This window comes from Chaetodon auriga, chromosome 20 (genome assembly GCF_051107435.1).
Source record: "Chaetodon auriga isolate fChaAug3 chromosome 20, fChaAug3.hap1, whole genome shotgun sequence".
Lineage (NCBI taxonomy): Eukaryota > Metazoa > Chordata > Actinopteri > Chaetodontiformes > Chaetodontidae > Chaetodon > Chaetodon auriga.
Window position 1 is genome coordinate 3,460,432 of NC_135093.1, and position 10,840 is coordinate 3,471,271.

General features: G+C 45.3%; 1 protein-coding gene across 2 annotated transcripts in view; it reads left to right on the forward strand.

Annotated features, from left to right (window-relative positions):
• The window catches only part of LOC143339030 (thyroid hormone receptor alpha-B), a 130,869-nt gene extending 126,431 nt beyond the window's left edge, over nucleotides 1-4,438 (forward strand). Inside the window, exons 10-11 of one of the 2 annotated variants that reach the window (XM_076760008.1) lie at nucleotides 1,632-1,890; nucleotides 3,107-4,438. In XM_076760008.1, coding sequence (XP_076616123.1) covers nucleotides 1,632-1,890; nucleotides 3,107-3,357 — 510 coding nt within the window. In that variant the 3' untranslated portion in view covers nucleotides 3,358-4,438. The remainder of the gene's footprint in view (nucleotides 1-1,631; nucleotides 1,891-3,106) is intronic. The other variant, XM_076760009.1, reaches the window with a different exon arrangement.
• The last annotated feature ends 6,402 nt before the right edge of the window (nucleotides 4,439-10,840 follow it).

Genomic DNA, 10,840 nt, shown 5'->3' on the forward strand with positions numbered 1-10,840 from the left:
GACAGCTGCAGTGTGTGTGTGTGTGTGTGCGTGTGTGTGAAAGAACGAATAGCTGCGTGTCTGTAATGAGTTACAGGAGAGTAAAGGTTGTAACTGTAATCCATTACTCTTCTTTTTTTACTTTTGAAAGCAGGGGTCGTCAGGGCTGCTGGATATTCTGTTAATTTTAGAGATGAGGAAACTAAACAGCGGCAGATGAGGACACAGACTTTTAGTATTCCAGACGCTGACGCAGATAATCAGTCCTGTTTAATGTGTTATCTTTTAGTCACAAAATAATAGATTATCTTGTGAAAGAAGCCTTTTTGATGTGATGACAGAGGTGGAGGCAGAGCTTCGCCTACATGAGGTCTGCTCACTGCGCTGAAACAAAGCCGGCGCTCACAAAGCCTCTAAAAATTAAGCATACCTCCCAGGTGCAAATTTACAAGACAAATCATGCCAATGAATGCCAATTAATGTACTCAGCAGTCAAGAGCAGCCACATAAGAAACAAGCTAACATTAAGGTGAGATTTAATTCAGCACATCAGAGTCAGTAGATTTAATCAAACGGGTTTCAGCCCAGAGATTCTAATATGCATGTAAATCAGGGTGTATTAGTCATAATCTGTGTTCATCAGTGGAAAAACATGTCTGCCTCCTTCCACGTTTCCCTCCTGTCACTTCCTCTGCGCCTCTTTCTGCTTCCGATTCCTCCCTCTCAGCATTTGCTTTTACCGAATATGGCAGCGTGACTAAAACAGAAGTTCGACATTCCAGTAAACAGTCAGCTGATCCGCTGGGTCGTAATAAAGTGGAATTATCTTTTTAAGGTTTGGCGTCAGGAGCTGCTTCTCCAAATATGTGAGAACTGGGACGTTTTTTTTTCCCCGTTCGAGTTCCTGAGTCGTGTTTACAGTGTGATGAACAAGGGCGAGCGCTGACAGGTTCACCAAAAAATAAAGCAGGAGGAATATCTGAAGTCTTTCCTGTAACATACAGTATTGAATGCGTCATTTTCAGCCCGCGGTCGTCATCATAACGCTTCAGAATCGCCTAATTTTAGACATCCATCTGAGGTAAAGTCGAGTGTGAAAATGGCAGATGTTCCGCTGATGAATAGCAGAGTGTTATTCCTGTTTTTCTCTCTGGAGGGATCGTGTGAGTGTTGTGGTCTGTTTTGAGGACACGTCTCATTTTGGCTTTTGTGGAAGATATTTATGTCTGAAACAACCTGAACGGAGAAAACTCTAAACTCTAAACATGTACTTGAATGATAAGATAAGGAAACGTGATAAGATAAGGAAATGTAAATACGTAAATATTTTCTGCTTGGCAACATTATTACTACAAACTGCTGCTTAAGGAACCCAAAATCTACTGAAAATAAAAGTGTTTTTTTGCTTTCAACGTATTTTAATATCTATTTATTCCTTAAGTTTGCTTTGTGGCTGTTTTTCTTTTACTGATTTATAAAAAATTTAAGCAACATTTGCTCGTTTTGATTGGATTTCTGTTAAATTACTAAAAGTTAGAGTACAAGAATCAGACACAATGTGCGATAATTTTATCTTAAACTGAAGAAAATGCTAATAGCTAAGAGATAAATAACCTTGCATTAAACACTAAAACCCTTTTTTTTTCCACCAGCTACCTTGTGAAGACCAGATCATCCTGTTGAAGGGCTGCTGCATGGAGATCATGTCGCTGCGAGCCGCCATGCGCTACGACCCAGAGAGCGAGACGCTGACGCTGAGCGGGGAGATGGCCGTGAAGCGAGAGCAGCTGAAGAACGGCGGGCTGGGCGTCGTGTCGGACGCCATCTTCGATCTGGGCAAGAGTCTGGCGCAGTTCAACCTGGACGACACAGAGGTGGCGCTGCTGCAGGCCGTGCTGCTCATGAGCTCAGGTTGTTGTTGATTTCAGAACTTCTTCTCTGAAACTTAAAGCTGCGTCACGACGCCTTCGCTCTGCGCTGCATGTGTCATTGGAAATGTAGGATTTGAGCTTAGTGTAATGTGAATGTAAATTTTCAGCCGTCTGTGCCCTTGGAGACACGATTCCACCTCATAGTCCACATTCCTGCTCATTACCCTGCTTTGCACAGTATGTATTGTAGGCTATTGTGAATCAAAATGTAATCATGGCGAGAAGATAAAAGTCCACGAACACGTTCAGCGTTGAAAGGAGGAAATCTGAACCTCATCCTAAATGTGATTAAAAACCTTCAGTCCTGCTTCGCTCATTGTTGAAACTCTCACACATTTTGGTTTTAGGACACATGTCACATAATGTGCTGAGCGTTTTGAAGTGATGCGAATGAAGAGAAGACGTGTAGAATCCTTCCTGCAAAAGAGTCAGAGCAGTAATTCTCAGGTGATTAGAAAATAAGAAAAAACACTCAATCAGAAAAAATTAAGTATGAAACAAGATTCTTTTCCATTTAATAACTAATCAGATTCATTAGGAAATAATAATAATATCTGTATCATTTCAGTAATTTAACACAATACTTTTAGTTAGGGCAGTTTTTTTCTCACGCAAATCATCTTAATACCATCTGTGAGTCCAAAATGGAGGAAGCTATCGTAGCGTATTAGCTTAGGACTCTCCACTGTTTAACCGAACAAGCTAGCTGACTGACAGCTTTATTGCTCTCTGGTGCCATCAGGGATTTTTAGGTTGTCGCTGCGAACATCAGAAGCAGTGTTTCAGCTGTCACAGACTGATCTCAGATCTGTGTTAAATCCTCTATATTAAATGATTTAGAACACGTGTTACATTGGTTAATGAGAAACGATGAAAGCTAAACAGATTTGATAACAGACTCAAACATTTGGTATTCAGAAAATGCTGCCGTGTCCCAGCTTGTGACGGGGGCTCGCGCAGTGCTTCACAGTGGTCGCTGTCAGTAATAACACATGAAAGGGTTCACTGAGCTTCCTGCCAGGATGTTGACATTTAGTCATAATTACACTGTGATGATGATCAGTCACTCATTCACTCATTTTCAAATGTTCTTCCTCTCTCCTTCCCCTCTCTTCCTCCTTCCCCCGTTCCCTCTGTCCTTTGCTCTTTTTCCTCGTCTTCCTGCGTTTCCCTCCCTCCTTCCGTCCCGTCACCAGACCGCTCTGGCCTGACCTGCATGGACAAGATCGAGAAGTGCCAGGAGACCTACCTGCTGGCGTTTGAGCACTACATCAACTACCGCAAGCACAACATTCCCCACTTCTGGCCGAAGCTCCTGATGAAGGTGACGGACCTGCGTATGATCGGGGCGTGCCACGCCAGCCGCTTCCTTCACATGAAGGTGGAGTGTCCCAACGAACTCTTCCCCCCGCTCTTCCTGGAGGTCTTCGAGGACCAGGAGGTGTGAAACAAAGCTGCCACCACGCAAAGGGAAGAGGAAGTTGGGGCAAACTGGGAGATGGGAAGGGCCATCATTTTTCTAGGGGAAGGCTGGAGGGAGAGTCCTCTCGGCGGGAATCTGCATTCCTCCGACATCGCATTTACAGTCTGTGGTTTAAAAACTGGAACCAACGGTAACAGCAACAACACACCAGCAACAGGAGAGTCGAGCAAACAGAGGATTTTGTTTTTTGAACCCTCTCCTCCACCTCTTTCTCCTCCTTTTACTTACCCCTCTTTAAAAATCCGTGTGGGGGCCCTTCTGTCTAAGCATGATGTCTTATCTAGTAAGAGTTGTAGCCATTTGCCAAGACACGTACACAGATGCACACAGTACACACACACACACACACACACACACACACACACACAGCCACAGCCTGTTCCACCTCAGTTCTTCAGAGCAGCGCTCTTTGCAGGGGTCTGTTCCCCCTCTCTGGTTCTTTTTAGCGGTCACAGATTTACACGTTTGAAGCCCATGTTTCCAGCTTTCATGCTGGCCAGCACCTCTCAGTATTACTTCTGAATTACTGCAGTAATTGAGAAAATATGGACATCAGTGACGTATTAATGCTCTCAGTCATGCAGGAACACACAATCAGCAAACACTGCACGTTGAAATTTCAGCAGATGCTTCAAGCATTGCTCCGGTGAATAATGGCTGTAGTAAAGCAGAGCTACCAGACTTAGTTCATTATCAATTCCTCAACTCAATCTGAGCCGTTACAGCTGTTTTTGGAGCTTCTTCTTCTTAGATCCCAGTGAAACCGGTGCTATATTTATACAAGGCTACTCCAGTTTTATGAAATTGTGTTGTCTACCTTTGGAAAACGTGCAGACCATGGCTCCATATCTACCTTCATTTGTGTCATTGGACCGGCTCCTGTGACATACAGTGCGCGCACACACACACACACACACACACACACACACACACACACACACACAAGCAGACTTGCCTTGTCATTGCCCGAGCTGCTTGTGCCAGCAGTGTGCCGTCTTATGAATGACAATTAAGCCCCTCTCTCCCCAAGGACTTACTGCAAAGGAAAGAAAGAAAGATGGGAGACGAGGAAGAGAGTTACTTGAAAGAGGAGAGATGGGAGGAGCAGAGATAGAGAGAAACTAGATTTTAACAGGTGGACTGTAGATTCAGAGCCAGGGGTCAGAAGTAAATGTCCCACGTGGAGCCTCCGAGGAGGTTTTGAATAGCAGCAGCCACCAACGAGACAGCAAAGCTCATCTTACACACACACACACACACACTTCTCTCTATATACAGTATAAATATATATATATATATATATCTGTGTCTCTCTCTCACACACAAACACATAAACATGAAAACACACATCACCTCAAAGTAACGTGAATGCCTCATTTTACTGTATGCGCTGCACAGCAGTGCTGATATACAGCCCTAACCTGCAGGGTTTGTTCAGAGTCCCCTCCTCACGGACTCAGCTCAGTGTGGCCCCTCCAGGCTTCCATACACATTTGCCTTTTTTTTACCATGGGCATCACTGAGAGCAGGCAAATGCCAAGTCGGCTACCATTTACCTCAAAGTGGACACACCCCCAGGCTGGGGCAGCCATACTGCCCCTGTGGTGTCAGGCACTACCTCACCTCTGTGGACACAGGGCAGCTGCCCACAGCCTACACACAGACATACACCATTCGAGTTGGCGCATGTGTAGATTAACACACAAATGTGCATAACTTTTGCATAGGTGCACACCTGTAGTCATGGAAAGATAAAACACTCACGGCATACACACACACACACACACACCCCCTCAGTGCTATCACTTGGTTGAAATGAAATACCACTGAAGACAGGAGGGCCAGCCATCCCCATGGAAGGTTTCACCGACTCCAGGGAATGGTACCCATCACATTCGGGTTATCTCTTTTTGTTATATGGGACCAAGTGTCATCTTTTGAAATTTGGATTTACCTGTTTCTGTCAAAACAGAAGTCGACTCACAGAAGAGACGAAGGACAGTGCGGACGTGCAGCCCCGCTTACGCCCATCTAAGCGTGCGGAGAGAGGATAGATAACCGAGAGTAACTGAAAACCCGTGGAGGCTTCGTCCATTGAATTAGCATGCACAGAAAGGGCAGTTTCCTTCTGCATCTTAGCAATCTTCCACAGTACACTCATGATGGCTGCCATTGGATCTCGCTAAATATTTCCATGGAAATAAGCTTTCTTTCATGCATGGACAGTGCATTAGACGTAAAAAGGTGGAATGTTCTCGACCGAAACGAAGCCTCTTCGGAGGCGACCCAAAAGCTCTTTTAGTGTCATGCACTTTACCACTGCTCACCACTATAGCAGTAATACGTCACTGCAGATATCCATGGCAGATATCGTGGTGTACTAGCCAGATGACCATTCAAGAATGTTGATTTGATTATAAAAGCCCGCTCTGTTCATTCCAATTCTGGGGCCAGGCCGAGTCTAACTGGGTTCATCACTCTCACGAGAAGAGAATGCACGAAAAGGAAGACTCCGAAAATCAGTTTTATACTCAATGCCAAGCAGTAGTTCATACTGGGCACCTGTACAGGATGGGTGAGCTGCACCCCTCAGAAGTACCCAAGCAGAGTGACGTGTGGCAGGCATCGTGGGTAATCGTCACAGATGGCCAAGCCTCACTTCTTCAACGTCCGGAGCGATGCAGGGAGGAGAGAGGAACTGGAACGCCGCCGTGGGTCTGATCTGACTCCCAGAAGATCCCCCTCCACGAGCATCATCGCCTCCTCCAGAGATCCACCACCTGCCCTGCCCTCCTCTAGCCCGCGACAGTGCCCTTTCTGGAGCCTAGCTCTGACTGAATTACACCCCGTCACCACGATAACAGCCCCCACCCAGCCAGGCTGGTGTTGGAGTGGAATTTTTGCACTACCGCAGCAGTCCTCTCTTCGGCCCCTTACTCATCCAAGTTTAACTAACACCCCTTGTTGGATTACCAATCAGTTTCCCCGCTGCTCTGTGCAAAACATGGCAGTTTTCAAGTTTTGGCTGCTCTGTGTAACAGAGGCTGGCAGCCGCAGTGGGCTCAGTCCCAAACCTGCCCCCGTGTCAGTATTAGACCAACAGCACGTCCCTCACCCGAAACCGGCCCAACCGGGGATGGAGAGAGATCCCTGCACAGGACGGTCGGAGGGCTGTGTAGCACTTACTCATTCTCCCTGTAGTCCTCCTTTTCATCCTCCCTCCTGTAGCAGAGTCAGCCCAGTGACATTTCAAATTCAGAGCCCCCCCCCCCTTCCATCATCACCCTCTCTCCCCCTCTCCTCTTCCCCGAGCACCCTAGCTATCACACCCACTCACCGCTGAGTGGGACGCCCCGAGATTGACCCAGAATCACTGACGAATCAGACGGGATCCAGGCCGCTCCCTTGTCAGACAAGGCTGGCCATAACTGCCCTTTACGGAGGCACCACCGGATGAATGTGAACGGCAAAGCAGCAGCGATGGGAACGAGAGACTTGAGCGCGAGAATGTGAGAGAGGAAGAAAGCGTGGGACAGGAGACAAAGAGCTGAGGGCCTCGACCCTCACCGCCGTCACGGACATGGGCGAGAGAGGGCGATATGGCCGGCTGTAGAGACGATGTTAACGAACACTCGAGGACGAGGAGACGGCGATGTAGGAATATGTCTCCTCTTCAGTTCCTACAGCAACCCCGTATGAGCCCCCGCTCCCATGCCCGCTGACGACCCCAAATGACCCCCCCCCACCCCTCAGCTCCCTCCAAACGGATACCCTCCAACTTTCACATGGCGAGGATCAGAAAGAGATCCCTTATTCCAGAGATGCAGGTTTGGAATTCCAACACATCTTTGTAAAAGAACTGAAAAAGAAAAAAAACCTATTGATGTCCTTTGTTCTCGTGAGCTGACTGGGTATGTGTGCGTGACAGAAGGGGTTATAATGCTGCTTTACCTTCTGAGTCTGATTTAGATTAAGAAAAAAAGATATATGAAATGATTATAAATCCACAAAACAAAATGAAAAGAGATGACTTTAAAAAAGACTCCTGAACAAAATGATTGGAGATTTTTTTTTTTTCATTTTATCATTGTTTTCTTATTTTTCTGTTTGTTTTTTGATGCTTAAACTGCTCTGTGTAAAAAAGGAAAAAAAAAACAGCTGTAGTCACTTTTTGACCATGCGTGCAGTGTAACATAGAAAATATTTCACTTCTTTTTCACATCTATAGTTTGTGTTGATAAGCCAACTGATCTGTTTGTCTGTGTGTCTGTCCAGCTGTCCGTCCCCTTTTATCAGGAGGAATTTACAACCAACAAAAACAGGAATTTCTTTTTTATATTTTGTTTCTTTTTTATGAAATACAACTTTGGAGATAAAAAACTTAACAGGAAAAATAATGCAACAGAAACTGAAAATACAAAAAAAAAAAAATGGAAAAAAAACAGAAAAAAAAAAACTGAAACAATCTCGTCATACCTCACACAACACAAAACTCAAAGGAACTGGGGAGGAGTCATATTCTGCAGGCACATGTGAAAGTTCAGAGATGCATATATAGATTTAAAAAAAATGTATATGTTAAGATAATATGTGCTTGTGTGTACGCATCAGTAGAAGTTACAAAAGGACTCTTCCCTCAAGCTTTTGTGCTCTCTATCTTATCGATTTGGTCCTCGGATGATGGGAGATGCAACACAAACACGAGAAAGACATTAGAGGTCATCTGCTAATGTGAGCACTTCTCCAGCTAAAAGGCACAGTTTATAGACAGTCAACTCAAAATGTGAATGGCCCAGAGACTGAGGGATTAAGACTTTTGTAATGGCTGAGTGTTTTATGGTATTGAATGTAGCTGACAGGAGGGGGCTGGACCTGAGCCCGGCACCCACAACCTAACTTCCACACACCAGCAGAAAGGATAGTGGTGTCACACAGACGTTACAAACAACCAACAAAACTGAGAATATATATTGCCCATCTGCAAGGTGCAATACTATGTTATGTATTTTTGTATGTTTTCTGTTTTGATTTTATTTTCGTTTCGTTTTATTTTGGCCATAACCAAGGATGTAAATACAAAAACACACAACACTCAAGATTTATCACAGCAGAGTAAATTTAACCGCTCCATCCCGCTGTCACGTTCGAGGGAAGAAAGTCATGTGTAATGCTTCGTACGTTTGTGTGCACTCTCTCACATGTGCATGCCGATCCATTATCAAGTGCCCCGTGACATTAATCGTAAACCCAGTGCCTCTTCTTGTTTGCAAAGAGATAGATTCGTACCCCTCATATTCTCACTGCGTGACACGCTACACATGTATGCCTACAGTTGTGTGTGTGTGTGTTCATCTGTGGAATCAGATCCAGTCAGTCCAAACTATCGGTGTGAGTGCTGCCAGCAGCCACAGCAGCTGAAGATCAGGAGGGCAGCGAGGTCGTTCTGTCGGGTCGAGCGGGAGGTGGGAGAGGTGAACGGAACGTTAGCAGGTTATTATTTGACACGATTGTGAGCTCACGTGGCTGCAGCGCACCCACAGCATAGTTGGAAAAGTCCAAAGTGGATTCCCCCCGTTTGTCCGCCACCCCGACGCCTCCCAGGAGCCAGCCGAAAAAACCCTCAAGCTCAGTGTTTGATGAAAGGTAGTCCAGAAGAGGACTGAGCATAAACCTGGACCAGTTTACAACGACTCGAGACCCCATTTACACTCCTCAAGTGTCTTGATGAAATCCAGATGGGATTGAAGCTGCATATGTGCGTCTCCATCGCTTGCTAGCTAAAAAATGGAACAACGGCTAATTTAAAGGAGACTTTAGCCTCCATCATGACAGCTGTCAGGAGCTACGGAGGCACAGATAGCATCCATAGATATCTTACTGACGTAGTTACACTGAGGAAGAGTAAAGATTACCTTTGCGTTTACACCTTTTCAACATCTGGCCTGAACGCTGGAGCTGGTTTGAGCGGCCAGGCTTCAGTCCATTTTTAATGCTTCTTGGATGCGTTCACGTTTTGAGATCCAGCACCTTTCCGATCTGCCCAAGACACATGAAGTGAAGTGTAAATGGAGTCTTAGATGATGATGATGGCAGTTTAAACTGAGTACCATATTTGTTTTCGGCTCTGACTGGTTAAAGCTGAAAGTAATTTTGGTCTATAATGACACCCCTAACTCAAGCAAATTGCATTTGCAGACCACAACAGACAAAGTGAGGGTTTCAAGGCTGGCTCTGCGGGGCCTCCAAGCCCATCCCTCCTATATAATGATCCTGGGTTTATTCTTACATGTTGACACATTGGACAAGGGTGGAGATTGTCTGTGATGTTTTTTGGTTTTATGGTTGTGTTTGGTCCCCCCCTTATGCCAAATGTAGAGTTTGTGAAGACATGCAAGTAGCAAGATGTCTATGCAATTTCCCTCCAGCTCCCTTCGAAAGACGAGCTCGGCGTAACAACAACGAGCCCGCCTTGCTTCTGAAATCAAATTCGGCCTTGCTGGAATTCCAGAGGTTCTTTGTGTGACCTGGAGACCCTTGCTACTTCGCGTGGGCGAGGGTCAGGACTGCCCGGACGAGCTGGCCTTTAGCCCAGCTGGCTGGCTGGTCCTCGGGGTTGGTAACTCTTCACGGTAGTCCAGGTCTCAGAGAACCAGGAGGAGGAGGGGTACTGGGGATGTTGTGGAGAAAAAGGATTCTACGAGATGTGCTGTTTTTTTGTAAACTGCTCAGAAAGTGGTGTGTGCGTGTGTGTGTCTGTATATGTGTGTTGTTTGGGTTTACTTATGTCTACTTGATGCGATTCTCTCATTGTTTGGTGGGTTGATCGTTAAGGCCCCGGAGCCTCAAATTCCAAGATTGAGACAAGCCCCTAAATTTAGTCCTCCTGCAATACGTGTGTGAAGCTTTAATTTCTCCTGCGACCAAGTTAATGTAACGTTAAAGAGTATTCTGGTTGGCTGATGTCCTTCAGTGGGATGCACTTAGCGAGTTTACTTAAGCCTCTGCTTTTGAGACGCGAGGAAAGGATTTGAAAAATCTGCATCGCCCCACTGAGAGGAGCATCTGCAGCCTGCTGACCATCAGTTGTACTTGAGCACTTAACTAAAATGCACTTTGAACGGCCCAAACCAACCCACGATAAGTGGAAGAATCTTTGGTGGTAATAATTGTGACAAAATAAAAAATTGCATCCAAGCCAATCGCCTTTTCCACCATTTAATGTTTTAAATTAGTTTAACCCGAATATAAACAGAGTTTCAGCCTTTAGGCAAAGACATTAAATGACTAATTATAAAGTTTACAACTATTTTTTAATGAAGTGCAATAAGTGAGTGAGTGAACCTTTCGGCGAATTTCTCGTCTCATCAGATCTTATTTATACATTTGTGGGAAAATAATAATCTCATGATTGCTTTTAAAATGCGCCTACCCGTGAGAGCATCAGCTA